The sequence below is a fragment of the Triticum urartu genome, chromosome 5A, assembly GCF_056163025.1.
Source record: "Triticum urartu cultivar PI428250 chromosome 5A, HENAU_Tu73, whole genome shotgun sequence".
NCBI classification, from domain to species: domain Eukaryota; kingdom Viridiplantae; phylum Streptophyta; class Magnoliopsida; order Poales; family Poaceae; genus Triticum; species Triticum urartu.
In genome coordinates this window covers 427248060-427266506 of record NC_141877.1, presented here as the reverse complement: position 1 = coordinate 427266506, position 18447 = coordinate 427248060, and the positions used below count along the sequence as shown (strand labels likewise).

Sequence of the window (18447 nt, the reverse complement as noted above, 5' to 3'; positions counted from 1 at the left end):
TCTAGCGGGCCAACTCAAATAGACGTTAAGTTTGTCTCTCTTTCTTGTCCGTTTGAGTCGTCCGTCTCATGGTCCGTGTTCCTTTTTTAAGTAGGTCGACCGATGTGCCCAAACAAGGACGAGCACATTTCTTGACATATTCGCCTCGCTATTTCGTCGAACACGTAGCAGGTACGAAGTTTGCAGCGAGGAACGACGCTGGAGCACGAGCGTCGTCTTCACGTGGTCACCGCTGCTGCAGCCCTACTGCTCGCCCAGCTCCCGCCCTGTAGCTACTGCCACGCCACACCCTGCTGCACGGAATTCCGAGCTCAAGCTAACCTACAAGAGCACCGCCGCTGCTCCAAGCCGAGCGCAAGGCGCCACCCCGCCCCGCGGCCTCCACCGCAGCCCCGAGCTCGCGGCGAGCATGGTGGCTGGCCACGGTGAGCATGACGCGGCTAGGCAAGGCCGCGCGAGCACGGACGCCCCACGCCGGTGCACAGGCGCGAGAGGAGCACGAGCCCGCCACGGCGGAGCACGGGCGCCGAACAAGGACGAGCCTGCCTATCCTCTGCCGCTGTTGTGCAAGCATGGGAGCGGCACGGCCAGGTGCGGCGCGGGGGGCTACCGGTCCAACAGAGGCGACCGGGTGTGGGTGAGGCGGAGGCGAGGCCTGGCGCGGCGGAGCGAGCGCGGCGGTGGAGCAGATGCTACTCCGGCGCATGGAGATGGAGAGCGACGAGGACGGCGAGGAGAGCAACGACGCCGGCTCTGACCCGTTCATGCGGTGCGGGGACAGTGACCAGGGGCGGCGAGGTTCAAGGGCCAGCGAATAAAATAAGTACGAGAGAGAGGTGGGTGGGTGACAGGTGAGCTAGGCCCGGACACAGACGAACAAGGCAGGCGTAGAAAACGTTCACTTTGTGTCCGTTTCCGATTCAAATGTGAGCAAAATACGAGATGGAAATAGGTCCAAAAGGACACAAAATAAAAATGAATCTATGCATTGGGCCGACGATTTTGCCCGTTTTGACTCAAACGAACAGGCGCGCGGAGGATTAGGTCGGCCCTGTTGGAGTTTGCTCTAACGCAATCAATCAAAGCTAACCCAATATCCTCGGTCATCTTCCAACGGGTTAGATTACGCCCGTCCCCTCCTGCTCCTCGTTTACATGGTGATGGTGGCGTGGGTGTACCTTGTCCTCGTGCGGCTGCGTGCGTGGCTAACCATTCGTGGCTGGGTCGGGCATGATCGGTCGGTGTCACGCTGTCGCTGATCGGCACCAAACCTAGGAGAAAACCGTTCATTCTCCGGGGCTGCCGGTCACTTCCGATTCAGGGGGAGGCGTCTTTGATTCAAAACTGCACCTGCCACCGGCGGACCAATAAATGTGGCGACCGAAAGCGCTAGGCTGGATGAATGTGGGAGGAAAACCGAATGCTTTCGACGGCTACAAATGTCGATGCCCGATTTGCCCGGAGGAGTTTTCACATGTGTGTTTTTTCCCCTGCAAAGCCCACATGATTCTTCTGATGCCGTATCATGTCAATTCAGGTTTGAAAAGTAGACGGAGCAGTTTTGAAGCTCATTACCTGGCTAGGCATTCGTTACTATATTTCTCTTAGTAGGCCGCCATGTTTGACTGGGCAATCGCCATGATATTGTAGGACGTGTTTAGTAGCCTGCATTAGGGGCATGTACAACGCCTGGCTCTTAGCACGACTGCACGAGCGCTAGTATCAGATTCGTGGTTGATTGGGAAGTTATCATCGGAATCCCCGCGTTATGTGTAGCATCGATGCCAGAATCCCCGCGTTATGTGTAGCATCGATGCCAGACCGGGCGCCGGGCGCTTCCTTGTTTTTTCTTCCGACATGAAGCGACCAGGTAGTTCAATTTAGCCAATGTAATTAGCACATGTCGTTGTAAGATAGGGCGCTTAAGCACTTTTCTAATCATGTATTTTTTTACGGGGGTATTCTTTTTACTGTTAGCGTCTTCACAAGTGCCTATCATTGTAGATGCCCTTAGGTCCAACCAGCCCGGTGCCATGCAGTTTTGGCTCATTTGTTGCCTGTTTTGCACCTAAATTTTGGTCTGCCCGATGTTTAAAGCACCTTTAAGCCTGGCTCGGTAGGAACACTTGAATCGGTCATTTTTCCATAATCAGGCCCGGGTGATGGAACTCGAGGCACGTGGGTGTTGGAGGCTGCACGCGTGGAGTCACACTCGATACGTCGCGTTGTTTTCAGAAGCGCCGCCATAACTACCCTCACCCTTCTCTGACCGCTCTCTCTCCCTTCTCTCTACTCTCACACAGGCCGCGGCGAGTGCAAGATCTGGACAGCGAACATCGGTGGCGAGCATCCAAGCGAAGAACTGGACATCGATCACCGGCTTCACCACTTCACGAGCAGGCGCTCGGCAATGGCGGTAAGCCCTCTGTCCCGATGGAATCAATTTATACCATGTCCGCATTTGATTTACGCATCGCGCACTAGGCATCCAGTCTACCTTCCGGGCTCGATTTGGCACTCGATTTAGGCATATTCGACTAGGGATTTGAGCACTTTCAATGGGATTGAGTACAATTTTCACTAGGGGGAGGGGGTACATCGAGCTTACAACCATTCAAACCCATCCCAAGAAGCACTACATCCTAGCCGCGACGAGCCTGGAGGCACTTGGGGCGCCGGTAGCCTTGAGGCTTGTAATCGTCCACCTTCATGGGCAGTGTACAGTCACCTAGCTCCGGCGCCCTGACCACTATCTTCATCGCTCCGCCATTGTGGGCATCCTCGGACTCAACCGCAACATCCACCATCTCCTCCTCCTCGTCCACCAGAATGATGGTGGTCTGCGCCACCACAACGACCGATTGGTCATGAGGAGCCCTGACAAGTCTGTACTTGGCCCATCTGGCTCTCTGACTTGGATCGTCCAGTTCGGCCTCATCCATAGCCCATTGCAGTATTTTCACTGACATAGCGCATTTGGCTACGTCAGGATACAACCTCTTAAACTTTGTCTTCGTCGCCTTTAACAGCACCAACGTCTGCCTCTTTATGCATCTCGTCAATACTCTTCAACTAAGGGCACACCATGGTGTTTGCGAACTTGGTGCGGTAACCGAGCGAGCATCATCTATGCTTCCTAATTTTTAAGTCTCGCAATTCATTGAGGTCTTCAGTTTAGAACTTGGTCATTTGATTTTGAGCGGGTTAATAATTTCTCAAGGAGCTCTTCTATTTAATTATTTTAATTCACCATATTCCCTAATTTTAAAGATCTTTTATTCGATTGAGATATTCAATTTTTGAATTTGGATTACGATTTTGATCACGCTGACAATTTTTCAAATCAATCAACACCAACCGACTCGAAAAACATATCAACGCCGTGCACCCTCTTACCACCTAAAAAAAGAAGCGTCACCATGTGATGATACTATAGAACTAATATAGTACATGTAGTCATCAACGTAGAAATTTACACACAAAAATATGAGTTGATTAGTGCATAACATAGAATCATACCATAAAAGGCCCACCAATTATCGCATTATAAATACTAGCAATATGCCCGTGCGTTGCAACGGATCCAAAATAGATTTATACATATTCACAAATTTGAAGGAAACCTGTCTAGTTTTGATATACATATATCACTAAAAATATATCATGTTTCACTCAAAATATATTATTTGTGCTATTTTGATGAGGTAAGAGAGGAATGTGGTTGGTTTGAAGATACTAAGGGGTTTTCAATAAATTGGAGCAGAGAGTTGCAAAAAGGGCACAACTCACCTCACAGTCGTTAGATGAAGATCTAATGGTCAAAAATGACGGATAACAGACACACCATAATCACCAACTGAGTCGTTTATAGGAGTAGAGAAACATAAAACACACTCCATCATCTCCCCATCCGTCAAACTTAAATATTCCACCAGTTCCAAAATACAAGGGGTATTAATTCTTGAAAAGTTAATTTTTTTAACTTTGACCAAGTTTAGAGCCAAAAATGTCGACACCCACAATATTAAGCCAAAAGATATGGAAATTCATTTCATTATGAATCTAATAAAACCAATTTGTTATTAAAAATTTTGCTATATTTCTTCATAAATTTGATCAAACTTGAAGAGGTTGAATTTTTCAAAAAAATAATACACCTTATATTTTAAAACAAAATGAGTTTTTTTTCCAGAATTTCAACAACACCAACGACGCAACAAAGTGCACCCAACTCTTCTAGTATGTATGAATCACGCTGACCATTGCCGAGAGGCGGAACTCGGTAAAGTGGACATCGGAAATACGGACGATGCTAGCACCTAATAACATGGGCGTCAGGTAGCAACAAGGAGGCGCGAGTGGCGGCGTGGAAAGGGGCGATCCAAGCATCCGAAAACGGCTGAAAACATCCGAATGCCGTACGAAATCGCAAACCCAAGGACCCGAGACTAGAAAATGTAGCCTGGCAGTGGAGACTGGAGACTAGGAAATCACAGTGGAACTGGAGGCCCGACGAACCGGTGGTTGGTGACGGCATGTAGATGGCTGATTTTCACGAGATTCCTACCCCGTGCACATAAACAAGCATGCCATTGCCACCAACATTTACAGAAGAGTATCGCGCCTTACAAACATATCAAAAACGGAGACGGATGGAGCCAGAAGTGCCCTTTTTGCATCAACGGCTAGCTCCATTCCTTTGATGCTAATTTAGTTAGCCAGTGGCGGTACTTCCGAGGCGGCGTCTGGCAGTTTCTTCTTGAAGTTCAGCTGAGCTTGCTTCCTGGGCTTCGCAGGGTCTAAGAAAAACCAGCCAGAGAGGTCATTTTAGCTGATGGGCAATGTATGGGTGCCAGTGGCATACACAGGGATGTAAGAGCATCTACAACAGCCGCGCAACGCGCCGCGCGCTAAAAGTCGCAATACAGCGCCGGGTTAGTCAGCTTTTGCGCGTAACGGTGCGCTGACTTCAGCGGCCGCCGCAAATTAAAGCACGCCCACGCCGCTTCAGCAGGCGCGCTATATTTCAGTTTTTTCTACTACATATTTGGTTTCGTAGATAGTTCTCCTACTACATATTTGGTTTCGTAGATAGTTCTCCTACTACTACTCGTCCGACTCGGACTCTGTCTCAGTGATGTCCTCCTCCGACGTCGGAGCGTAGGCGTCAAGGAACCGCTCGTCGTCGGAGTTCCAGGAGGACGCATCTCCTAGCCTTGGTTGTATTTAGCGACCGCCTTCCGCGTTCGCTTGTCCTCGCGATAGTCGGCTCGCTCCTCTCTCCTCTTCGCCCTCCTCGCCCTCCTCTGGGCGAAGAACTGTTTCTCGTTGGTGTCTTCCAGGAAGCGATGACTCCACAACGTCATGGCTTGCTCGTCCATCTCGGCCAGCCTGAGACGATGCTCCCGTCTCCGATGCTTGCGATGATCCTCGTCAGTGAGAAGCCGCGGGAAAGGCGCCAACTCCTGTGCGCGCTCCCGCGTCGTCACGTCAATGAAGTTCATGTCCTGACGGGACCGCAGGAGGCGCCACGCCGCAGCGTCGTACGCGCGGGCGCCCTCCTGGGCGGTGTCGAAAGTTCCGAGACGGAGCCGCATGCCGCCGCCCGACCGAATCTCGGCGGTGTAGGTGCCGGACGGACGCACGCGGACGCCGCAGTAGCCCGTACCTCCCCGGCGCTGAGGCGGCATCGTGGCGCGGTGGTGGCGTGTCGGCGGCAGAGCGCGGTAGGGGGCGATGGAGAGACGGAGAGAGCGGCAAAGAGCGATGAAGAGAGCGGCGGAGGCGCTGCAATTTGTAGCGCGCGAGCGGCCGCCTTTTCCCGCGCGCAATCATTTCCCGCGCGCGCTAGTTTCGCGCCACCGCTGGAGTGCGCGTAAACGTCCCGCGTGCGCTATAAAGCCAATTTACCGCGCGCGCGTGTTTTTTGACGCGGCTGTTGGAGATGCTCTAAGCAATTGCAGAGTATTCCTACACTAACCTGGTTTGGTTTGCTTTTGTTTCTCCATCCTCTTGTGCCTTTTGTGGGTTGGTAGCTGAAATTGCAGGGATCAGGCAGCAGTCACAACAAGGATATTGAAAGAAAAAAATGCGGTAGAACAACGAACTGCAAACTATGTGACGAAAACCAGCATCCACATGTGTGTCAAACGAGAAGCTATAACAATATTCCTAGCTGCAAGTCTATGCTGCATATTATGCAGATGCATTTGATCCCACTTCATTAGCGCCTTCTGGTTGATAAATTACCAAACATGTGATGTCCCAAGATCGGAGTTTCAGTTGCCTTCCAGGGTTTTCGGGTTTCGTTGTGTGATTTGTTTCGTCTGTTGCATTCATCTTTGCATCGTGTGCATTGCATCATGTCATCACGCTATCATGTTATTTTTTTTCTTAACTCAACTAAATAAATTGCATGGATCTTCGGTCCATTTAAAATTGAAGGAACTCACATAGTGATTTCTCTATGTAACATATCCTCCCAATATTATTAGGGAGCTATAATCAATATTCCATTCTTATGAAATCAACCAAACACAATTACATCTTTCCCATGCCATCAAATCCCCCTTCAAGTTGAAACCCTATCACTAGCTTCTTTCTTTCAAATTCAACCATTCATTGTAGGTGACATTTTTCTATCACATAAAAAATGTTCACCTTTTCTCTATAAATCATACCCCATGCATACCACCTCCATGTCAAATTTCAGCTCATTTGGGTTTGGTTTGGTTGAGTTCAAAAATGGCTCAATTTTGAATTAAATTCAAACTTGAATTATTTTTCTATCTCTAAAAATTGCAAAACCATTTTATTCTATTTGTGCAAAGTTCCAGCGCTCCAAGAATATTTTATTTTCTGAAATATTCTACCTCTAGCCCCTCTTTCTTTTCTCCAGATATTTCTGTCGGAGGGAATTAAGAAAAGAAAGATGGGTTAAGAGAGAAAGAGTCCAGCAGAAGCCCCCTCGATCTAGCCCATTTTGTCTATCCTTCCCTGCAGCTGGGCCGGCCTCCCAGGCCCACCAAAGCCCCTCTCCTAACCCTAGCGCACCCCTAGCCCGTTCGATCCCATCTCCCTCGTCTCCCCTTGCGCCGCCAGGGTCCCGCGCAGCCCGACTCCTTCCTCCCTCGACACCTCTCCCCTTCCTTCGTTCCTCTCGCCCGTGACCCATCTCCGCCTGATCTCCACCTCTTCTCTTGCTTCTCCTCGCAGAGCCCCCATCGCCAGCTCCTCCCTCGAACGTCGACGAGCCTGCTCCGCCGCCTCCTCACCTCCCATGCCGCTACTGTGCCGTCCAGCGACCGCCACTGCCGGAGCTGCTCCTTCTGCCGCGCGCCACCCAGAGCCGCCGAGCCTCGTCCTCGACCAGCCAGTGCCTCCACCGTCGCTGCCCCGCGCCGGCGTGCGCCACCAGAGCTTCAGGACCACTTCCCCGCGAGCACCACCAACCTCCGCCGCCGCTCAAGTCCGAGGACCCCGCCTCCGCGCGTCTCCTTCCTCGCGCCCGACCAGCGAGGCCCCGCATCCGCGCCGACCTCCTTTCCTCTGCTTCGTTCGCGGCTCCAGCCGCCCCTTCACGCGCCCCGGTGCTACAGCTGACGCCTCTGCTCGTCATGGCCGCCGGCCATGGAGTCCTCCGTGCTGGCCCTGGTGTGTTCGTGGAGCCACTGTACCATGGCCAAGTCCCGCGGCCGTCGCCCCTGCATCGCGCCAAGTCCCTGTGTCGTGCCCCTGTTGTTGTTGACGCTAAGTCCAACGGTTACCGAACAGGGAATATGCCGTGTACCAGGTCAACGAAATCGCCAAGTTCGTCTTTTGATGTCTCCGAAATCGCCAAGTACCACGATGTCAAGTACCTCTACGCACGGATAACGCCAAGTACATGGATACGCCGAGCTTCTCTCCGAATGTGTGTACGACTACCGTAGCGCCGAAGACCTTGGATGCTCGAACGAGTACTGAACGAAACGCCAAGTACCACTATCACCGAGTACGACTACTTCCACGATGATACGAGAACAACTACCGTCGACCCTCGAAGCCTCCGTGGACGTCAAGTCCCTCGCCGTGATCCCGAACATCTACGGAAAATTGTGCAACTAAGAACGTGAACGACTACCGCCGCCAAGATCACGAGTACCTCTACCGTCGCCATGTACCCCTACTTCCACTATCGAACGTCCCGAGAACGTCTACTTCCCCTACACCGCATCGAACTTGAACCCCTCTGATAACGCACGCTTCGAAGGTATAACCATCAAGACGACGCCCATGGATGAATGCTTGCGATGTATGAGTTGCAACCTATGTTTGCACCGTGTCCGAGTTGTCACTTGCTCGGTCCTCCTCGTTGCCATGCCGTCCATCCGTGGGAACCCGGAATCCGGGATCACCCCACCATCTTTTGCATGCTCCCATCACTTTTCCTTTTGCACCGGTATTTCCATGAGCTACCGGAACCGTTATCGTTGTCGTGGCACTCCCTTTTTTCCACCACGGTGACAAATGCTTCTTAATGCTCTTGTCAATTTTTAATAAAAATTGCATAAATTTGAACATGTCATCCGCATCATGTTAATAACATTTAAAATGTTTAAAATTGTTGTTTGCACTAAATTGCTAATGCATATGGGGTTTTACCGGAATTGTTGTTTGATGTTTCGGCCCCATTTAAATTGCTTAGATTGTGTAGTTTTCTTATGCTTCACCCTCTTCCCATGTTTAAACAACATTTAATATTGTTGAGTACCTAACCGAGAGAGAACTAAATAATTAATGTGGTGTTTCGTCAATATGCATCCCGATGCATATTGAGCTCCACTTAAATTGTAGTATTGTTTGTTGCACTTTGCCATGCCATATATCTTTAAACCGGACATGCATCATACTTGTTTGCGCATCATGCCATGTTCATGTGATGGTTCTTTATTATGTTGTTTGCTCCTTTCCGGTGTTGCTTCTTCGGGTTAGTTCCGATAACGTCGCGTTTGTGAGGATCCGTTCGACTACGTCCGTTTGTCTTCTTCATGGACTCGTTCTTCTTCCTTGCGGGTTCTCAGGCAAGATGACCATACCCTCGAAATCACTTCTATCTTCGCTTGCTAGATGCTCGCTCTTTTGCTATGCCTATGCCGCGATACCTACCACTTGCTTATCATGCCTCCCGTATTGCCATGTCAAACCTCTAACCCACCTTGTCCTAGCAAACCGTTGTTTGGCTACGTTACCGCTTTGCTCAGCCCCTCTTATAGCGTTGTTAGTTGCAGGGGAAGATGAAGCTTGTTCCATGTTTGGAACATGAATATTTGTTGGGATATCACAATACCTCTTATTTAATTAATGCATCTATATACTTGGTAAAGGGTGGAAGGCTCGGCCTTATGCCTGGTGTTTTGTTCCACTCTTGCCGCCCTAGTTTCCGTCATACCGGTGTTATGTTCCTTGATTTTGCGTTCCTTACATGGTTGGGTTATAATGGGAACCCCTTGACAGTTCGCTTTGAATAAAACTCCTCCAGCAAGGCCCAACCTTGGTTTTACCATTTGCACTAACAACCTACCACCTTCCCTTGGGTTCTGCAGACTCAAGGGTCATCTTTATTTTAACCCCCTCGTCGGCCAGTGCTTCTTTAAGTGTTGGTCCGAAATGGGCAGCCAGCGGGGCCACCTCGAGGAAACTCGAGGGCTGGTTTTACTCGTAGCTTGACCTATCCGGTGTGCCCTGAGAACGAGATATGTGCAGCTCCTATCGGGATTTGTCGGCATATCTGGGTGGCTTTGCTGGTCTTGTTTTACCATTGTCGAAATGTCTTGTAACCGGGATTCCGAGCCTGATCGGGTCTTCCTGGGAGAAGGAATATCCTTTGTTGACCGTGAGAGCTTGTGATGGGCTAAGTTGGGACACCCCTGCAGGGTTTTGAACTTTCGAAAGCCGTGCCCGTGGTTATGGGCAGATGGGAATTTGTTAATGTCCGGTTATAGGAAACCTGAAACTTATCTTAACTAAAATGCATCAACCGCGTGTGTAACCGTGATGGTCTCTTCTCGGCAGGGTCCGGGAAGTGAACACGGTGTTGGAGTTATGCTTGACGTAGGTTGTTCTAGGATCACTTCTTGATCATAGATTCTCGACCGTGCTTTTGCCTTCTCTTCTTGCTCTCATTTGCGTATGTTAGCCACCAAATATGCTAGTCGCTTGCTGCAGCTCCATCTCATACCCGTTACCCTTCCTATAAGCTTAAATAGTCTTGATCGCGAGGGTTGAGATTGCTGAGTCCCCATGACTCATAGATACTTTCAAAACCAGTTTGCAGGTGCCGAAGATACCATGCAGGTGACGCGGCTGAGCTCAAGGAGGAGCTCGATGAGATTCGCATTCGTTATGTTGTTCCGTGTCCAGTTGATCAGTAGTGGAGCCCAATTGGGACGATCGAGGATCTGTGTAGCTTTTGGGGTAGTCTTCTTTTATTTTGGTTCTGTAGTCGGACCTTGATTGTATCTAAATGTTGTAATGTTATATTCATGTATTGTGTGAAGTGGCGATTGTAAGCCAACTATGTATCTCTTTCCCTTATGTATTACATAGGTTGTGTGAAGATTACCTCACTTGCGACATTGCTTACAATGCGGTTATGCCTCTAAGTCGTGCTTCGACACGTGGGAGATATAGCCGCATCGTGGGCATTACAAAACACTTGTAGGTTTACGTCATGAATTTCACAACTAACAATTAAAGTAATACTTGAAAAGCAACTCATATTAAGCAGGCTCATACATCTAGCTTGTCATCATTGTCATTCCCCGATGATTCATCGGAATGATCGCTGTCATCCTCATGTTTCCTTTTGCTAGGCAAAACATCCAGCAGTTCTGCATCAACAATTGCAAATTACAAGTTGTTCCAATAAATGGCAATCACCCAGCCCACAAACTTTTAGCATATCATGTATGAAGAATGATTGCATCGATGTTAGAGCATGTGCGGATACCTCTATTTCCTTTGATGGAGGTTGGATCCTTCTTCTCCTTGGCTATCCCGAAAACATCAAAACAAAGGTCCCCCATAGATGTCGAAACCTGCAGCCAGCACAAATAACAGTCAAAACAGGATAATGAAACAGCGCCAATCTAAACATGTATATGTGAGATGCAGGAGTGCACAACTGTCTGCAAATATATGACAAATTAAGTCCATTACCGTTGTAAATCCAGAGCTAGATGTACCACACAGGTCAATTAGCTTCAGTTTGTCAACTTTGAGCTGCAGGCGAATTGAGGAAAGATTAAGTACTAAAGGCAACAAATCATTTATACGCTTCCAACAAGCATGCAAAGTGAACTGTTTTTAGTGATTCTGTTGTCACCTTATGCCTCTTTGCACATAAACAGAATGCTGCTGCAGTAAACATTGGCCGACCAAAGTCCGTGCTTGATCGCCGAGAAGGAGGCAATGCAGCCAAGAAACGCTCCTTGTACCTGAAGCATACAATGTCACCATCAGTATGTCATCGAGGCTTCGAGCATCCAAAACTTTGCATCCCAGATCAATTGCATAACCAGACATCAACAGCAAGTTAGCCTTGCAGGCAGAACAACAGAACTACCAAAGGGAGCAGACTTACAGCACCAATCCCTTCTGCACAAAAGGTATCAGCCTGACACAGCCGAACTGGATGCCCAATTCACGCACATCCAATGTCGTCCTACAAGAAGAAACCGCTCCATTCATCAATACCTGTTACTTGCACGTATGAATTAGTGAACCAGAAACGCAATGCGGCATACTTGACACCAAGGCCATTTTGCAGCGCGTTGAACGATCTGATGTATGCCTTCTCCGACATCCCACTCATCTGCACCGCCTCTGACCGATCAAACATCACCTGAAACCTGCTCAATTATCAGACAAAACAGACGGGTCAGACATGCCTTAAATGCCGGCGGGAACCTCCAAATGTGCAGTCCGTCGAGCACTTGGAGAGCAAGCCAAACTCACTTGGTCGCGGCGACCTCAAGGCAGATGATGGCCTTGCACACCTCCCCCTGCGCGAAACCAGCATCAGAGACACGTACGACGGAGAGATCGAGGGAGAGGAGGTGATTCGAGGGGCGGTGCGGGATGCTCACGATGCCGAGGACGGAGGAGTCGAAGTTGATGTCGCAGAGGCGTCGGAGCTCGGCGGCCTTGCGCACAAAGGGACGAGAGCCGGAGAGGCCGAGGCGGGCGGCGATCGCCGACATGTCCATAGCCGCCGCCGGTGGGTTGGTGGCGGGAATTGGCGCGAAGCGGGTGCAGGGGCGGGGCCGGAGGGGGAGACGGTTTCGGTTTTCGGATTGTTTTGGCGCTGGAATATGTGCTATTTTTCGCGCCTACGCCCTTCGGAGTCGCGGCTTATGGGCCAATGGGGTGGGTGGGCTCAACTAAAAAAAGATGGGTGGGCTTGGTTGCTGGGTTGGGCTAGGCTCGGGTGGGCTGGTGAGTGGTCTGATTAGACGAGGAGTGCATCTGTGAGTGGTCTGATTAACTAACCTTGTACATATGACCTTTGCTTTGGTTGAATAAAGATGGCGAGTTTCTCTCAAAAAAAATCTATTAGGAAAATCTAAACGACAAAATCATTAATTAAGGAGTACTTTTGTCGGAGTAAATAATCATGGGTAGCTTAGCCGGCTCCCCCTAGCCCTTCTGAAAAAAATTACAAACTCATTCGGCCCTCAAGAAACCAAGACATGGGACCGCCTTCCCTTTGCCGGCTGACTCCCAGGCCGACTATCGAAAGGCGGCCCGACTTCAGCCCTCATGAAGAGAGTCACGGGAGGGCCGGCTCCGAGGAGCCGGCCGTGAGAAGGCCGACTCCAAGAAGCCGGCTCCCACAAAGCGGTTAAGATCGTACCCTCAAAGTCTGCATCCACGTAACGGCGATGTGACGGGGCGTGGCTACAGTAAAGCCTGCCACCCCCAAATCTCGGAGCACGTCTGGCACAGTGCGTCGTACGGGTGGCCATGACCCGTCCGGCGCAGCACTGTTGCCACGTTGCCCCTGATGCCATTCACGACGGGCTGCCAGTGTGGCCCACAGGCGGTGGGCCCCTTCGGGCAGAGAGACACCCGAAGGCGGCCAGTCCTCCCCCAGTCGGCCCGAGACAGAGCCGGCTCTCCACATCCGGCTTGCCCTCTCCTCGGAGAGGACACCCCATTAAGGAGACAAGACGCAGTGAGGCTACAGTGATCACCCGCCAGACGGCGGCACTGTAGCCACGCCCACCTCGGCGAAGCCCTCGCCACCAGAATTGAGCAACAGTAATCAGCCACCGACCAGGCCCTGGACAGTGGGGCCTGCCTGTCGGCCAAGGAGCCGGCAGCCAGCGGGATCCACCAGCCGGCGCAGAAGCCGGCGAGTGTAGACACAGACGGCTGGGCCCCGCGCCCAGCCGGTTTACCATTGTACCCCTGGGGGGTAGGCCTATATAAACCCCTCGGGACATCCATGCAAAGGGTTGATCCCTGCTAGTTTTAGACACCACATAAGGAGAAGAAGAGAGCGAGTCGTGCCCTTCTTCCTCCTCTCACCAAACAGCTCCAGGAGCATTGTGTAGCTACTTGTTCATCTAGTGATCATGCGGAGGCCCCGCAGAGCAACAGTAGGGGTGTTATCTCCACGGAGAGCCCCGAAGCTGGGTAAGATTCGCCGGCGTGCATGTCTTCGCCTCATCCCGTTTCCAGACACCGGCGATGTTTTACTGGCTCCTACAATGATAAGCCACCCGTTGCCATATGTCGCACCTACCACCCGACATTTGGCGCCCACCGTGGGCCAGGTGCACCGTCGTCCGGAGACCTGTTCTGGACGGGAACCCTCTTCCTCCCCAGCGAGCGTAGCCAGCCCGGCACGCCCAATGGCGCTCGGCACGACGCGCTGCAAGGCGTCACCAGCATCTGCGCGGCGAGCAGCCTCGCCGATCTCCTCGACAAAATCTTCATCTCTGACGAGCTCGCCTCCGACGCGGGCACCGACCACCTCGTCAACCTCCTCGGCCAGCTCCACGTCTCCGGCGAGCCTGCTGTGGACTTGGAGTCGGTTGGCTCCACCGATCCGATGCATGTCGACTCCGACACGGCCTCACTCGACACTTTCCCCACCGACGTCACGATCTACAACGACCCGCTTCCCCGGGCCGATGGCTGCGACGCTGTCGCCACCGAGGTGATGGTCATCGGCCATGGCGACGCTCCCGACGAGAGCACCCACGACACCCCGCATGCGGCGGCTCACGATTTGTCCATCCCCCTCCCAGCTGATGCCGACGACGAAGCACCGGAGGCTCGCCGCCTCGCCCTCCTCGCGGAGGGCCGGAGGCTGGCCTCCATGAGACGCCTCACTGAGGCCCACCAGCGCGAGGCCGACCGCGCCGCTTTTGGCACGCCGCCCCCAGGCGGGCCCAGCCGGGCCGGTGTTGTCAGACAGTGCGGCGCTGTCATCGCCGACACGCTAGGAGTCGACCGCCCAGTCTATGCCACTCCACTCGAGAACCTGCGCACCGCCCAGGCGACCGTAGACGAGCTGGACGGATTGGGGGCCGAAGAACTCCCCCACATGACCAGACGCATCCAGCAGCTAATTGATGCGGCCGCGCGACGGCACGAAGCCGACGCCCGCGCGGAAAGCCCTCCCCCGCGCCAAGATCACGGCGCGACGTCCTGGACGCCGACTACGGGTAACACCCGCGCGCGGCGCGAGAAAGAGCCGGCTGCTAGCCGAAGCCGAACCCGAATCTCCATCGAGCGAGACGCAGAAGGCCACCCCCGGGCCATGGAGTGGCGGGGCAACCCGCCTCCGCCTCGGCCCCGTGGAGAGAGACATCCCACCCCGCAGCCTGTTGCGCATCCGACTCTCAGCGGCCGGCTAGGTCGCCGCAAAGGAGTCGGCGAGAACGACGCCCGCCATCGGATCGACCGCCTGGCGCGATCCCTGGCGCTGGAAGAAGAGGACGATGTCGGTCCGCCTTGCTTCGGCCCCCGCATCCGCGACGAGCCTTTCCCCAAAGGGTTCTCACTCCCAAGAGACACGCCCAAGTACAACGGCTCCGTGAAGCCGGAAGATTGGTTGATCGACTACTCCACGGCGGTTAGCATAGCCAACGGCAACAGGCGCGTTGCCGTGAAGTACGTGCCCCTCATGCTGCAAGGCACGGCGCGGACCTGGCTCAACAGCCTCAAGCCATTCAGCATCAACAGCTGGCTAGATTTCACAGAAGCTTTCGTTCGCAACTTTACCAGCACCAACAAGCGGGCTCCCAAGCCCAGACAGCTCTCCTTGTGCGTACAAGGCCCCGCCGAGTCTACTCGCGACTACCTCACGCGTTGGGCCGAGCTCCGCAACTCTTGCGAAGGGGTGCACGAGGTGCAAGCCATAGAATACTTCACTGACGGGTGCCGAGAAGGCACCCTCCTCAAGCACAAGCTTCTCTGCGACGAGCCGACTACCCTCGACGAGCTTCTAGACATAGCGGACAAGTACGCCACCACCGACTCCTCAATGAAGACCAAGCTCCGGGTAGATGCGTCCGGGAAAGTACTCAACCCGGCGCCCAAGACGCCGGCTGGGGATTCCGGCCGACGCCCACACCAGAATGACCACAAGCGCAAGGGCCCCGTGCCGCCTTCCGCCAGTCGGCAGGTGGCCACGGTCGAAGACGAGCAGCCAGAAGGGCGGCCCGCGCCCAAGAAATCCAAGGGCGGCAGGCCGGCTTGGCAGCCGGCCTTCTCCTACGAGGAAACCCTCGACGCCCCGTGCAAGTTTCACAGCGACGCGAAGCCGTCCAACCACACAACCTGGAAGTGCCATTGGCTCACCCGAATTTCCAAAGGCGAAGGGCTCGCGCCGCCTCCGCCTGCCGGTCCGCCGCCTTCGGCTCCGCAGCCGCCGGCCGCTCGGTCCGCAGTCGGAGCCGTGCACGATGAGTTCCCCGACGAGCATGCCGCCTACGTCATCTTTACAAGCCAGCCTGAAGACCGGCGCAGCAAACGCCGAGAGCACCAGGAAGTCAGCATGGTCGCTGCCAACCCCGCTGAGCACATGCATTGGTCAGAAAAACCTATCAGCTGGAGCCGGGCCGACCACCCAGAGGTGATGCCATCTCCCGGCTCTTATGCGTTGGTTCTGGATGCCACCCTTGCAACGGACAGACGAGCCGCCCGTTTCTCCCGCGTGCTGATAGACGGCGGGGGCAGCATCAACATCTTATACCGTGACACCCTGGAGAAGCTGAACATCAAGACGAAGCAACTCATGCCTACTCGGACATTGTTCCATGGCATCGTACCCGGCCTGTCCTGCGCCCCCATTGGCAAGATCAAGATTGACGTACTCTTTGGGGACAAGGAGCATTTCCGCCGGGAAGCGATCTGGTTTGAAGTGGTGGACCTGGAGAGCCCCTACCATGCATTGCTTGGCCGACCTGCCTTGGCCAGGTTCATGGCAGTTCCCCACTATGCATACCTCAAGATGAAGATGCCGAGCACCAAGGGCATCATCACCATAGCCGGCGACTACAAGAAGTCCTCCGAGTGCGCAGCAGCCAGCAGCCGGCTGGCCGAGTCCCTTGTGATTGCTGAAGAAGAGAAGATGTTGGACCGAGTCGTGGCCATGGCCGGCAAACAGTCGGCCCTGTCCCCCGATCCCAAGGAGTATGATGCCCAAGGATCTTTCCAGCCGGCCAAGGAGACGAAGAAGATACCTCTTGACCCCGAGTACCCAGAGAAGTTTGCCGTCATTGGGGCAAACCTAAACAGAAAATAGGAAGGCGAGCTCGCCGATTTCCTCCGTGAGAATCGGGACATCTTTGCATGGTCCCCCAAGGACATGCCGGGTGTTCCGAAGGAATTCGCCGAGCACAAACTACATGTCCGAGAAGACGCAAAACCAGTCAAACAACCCCTCCGCCGACTGTCGGAGGAGAAAAGAAGGATTGTGGGAGAGGAGATAGGCCGGCTTCTGGCAGCCGGCTTCATTATGGAAGTTTTCTTTACAGAGTGGCTTGCGAACCCGGTCCTCGTGTTAAAGAAGAACAACAAGTGGCGCATGTGCATAGACTACACGAGCCTCAACAAGGCCTGCCCCAAAGATCCCTTTGCCCTGCCGAGGATTGACCAAGTGATAGACTCCACGGCCGGATGCGAGCTGTTGAGTTTCTTGGATGCTTACTCAGGATACCACCAGATAAAGTTAGATCCGGCTGACCGCCTGAAGACCGCCTTCATCACGCCATTCGGAGCCTTCTGCTACCTGACTATGACATTCGGCTTGAGAAATGCCGGTGCCACTTTTCAGCGTTGCATGCAGAAGTGCCTCCTCAAGCAGCTCGGCAGAAATGCCCACGTCTACGTAGACGACATTGTGGTGAAGACGGAGAAGCACGACACCTTGCTGGAAGACCTCAAGGAAACATTTGAGAACCTACGCCGGTTCCAAATCAAGCTCAACCCCGAAAAATGCGTGTTCGGAGTGCCAGCCGGCCAGCTCCTAGGCTTCCTGGTCTCCGAACGCGGCATCGAATGCAACCCAGTAAAGATCAAGGCCATTGAGAGAATGGCGATTCCCACCAAACTTCGAGACGTCCAGAAGTTTACCGGATGCTTGGCCTCCCTGAATCGCTTCATCAGCCGGCTCGGAGAGAAAGCTCTCCCTCTCTACCGCCTCATGAAGAAGACCACTCGCTTTGAGTGGAATGACCAAGCCGACCAAGCTTTTCACGAGCTGAAGAAGATGCTGGCCACACCGCCTGTCCTGGCGGCGCCGACTGAGAAAGAGCCCATGCTCCTCTACATTGCCGCAACCAGCCGGGTGGTCAGCACCGTCATCATAGTCCAACGCCCAGAAGAGGGCCGAGCCCAGCCGGTCCAGAGGCCGGTGTACTATTTGAGCGAGGTACTATCTACCTCGAAGCAGAACTACCCGCACTACCAGAAGATGTGCTATGGCGTGTACTTCGCCGCCAACAAGTTGAAGCCCTACTTCCAAGAGCACCCCATCACGGTCGTATGCCCCGCCCCGCTTGCCGAGATCATAGGCAGCCGGGATGCATCCGGCCGGGTGGCGAAATGGGCCATCGAGCTGGCCCCCTACACGATCTTCTACCAGCCCCGCACCGCCATCAAGTCCCAAGCATTGGCCGACTTCCTCGTCGACTGGGCCGAGACCCAGTACCTACCGCCAGCTCCCGACTCCACTCATTGACGCATGCACTTCGATGGGTCCAAGATGCGCACCGGCCTGTGAGCCGGCATCATCCTTACCTCTCCCAAAGGCGACAAGCTCAGATACACGCTGCAAATTCACTTTGCCGCCTCCAACAACGTGGCCGAGTACGAGGCGCTCATACACGGGCTCCGGCTTGCCAAAGAACTCGGCATTCGCCGGATCCTATGTTATGGCGACTCGGATTT

General features: G+C 53.4%; 1 protein-coding gene and 1 pseudogene across 1 annotated transcript; both read right to left on the bottom strand.

Moving 5' to 3' along the window:
* Window positions 1-4710: 4710 nt before the first annotated feature.
* Window positions 4711-12295, bottom strand: LOC125509434 (origin of replication complex subunit 6). The gene is made up of 9 exons (XM_048674416.2): window positions 11998-12295; window positions 11787-11891; window positions 11624-11704; window positions 11366-11477; window positions 11200-11262; window positions 10991-11078; window positions 10777-10871; window positions 5981-6035; window positions 4711-4799 (listed from the first exon to the last, which is right to left on the bottom strand). The coding sequence occupies exons 1-9, from the start codon at window positions 12246-12248 to the stop codon at window positions 4711-4713; spliced, it is 939 nt and encodes a 312-aa protein (XP_048530373.2). The 5' UTR covers window positions 12249-12295.
* Window positions 5040-5690, bottom strand: LOC147971747 (uncharacterized; annotated as a pseudogene).
* Window positions 12296-18447: the final 6152 nt, after the last annotated feature.

What these genes read in the sequence shown, in the direction of transcription:
- LOC125509434 (XM_048674416.2), bottom strand. Translation starts at nt 12,248, where the DNA reads ATGGACATGTCGGCGATCGCCGCCCGCCTCGGCCTCTCCGGCTCTCGT. An exon ending in CAAAATGGCCTTGGTGTCAA is followed by an intron (nt 11,705 to 11,786) that starts GTATGCCGCATT and finishes TTCTTCTTGTAG; the next exon opens with GACGACATTGGATGTGCGTG. An exon ending in GTGCAGAAGGGATTGGTGCT is followed by an intron (nt 11,478 to 11,623) that starts GTAAGTCTGCTC and finishes TGTATGCTTCAG; the next exon opens with GTACAAGGAGCGTTTCTTGG.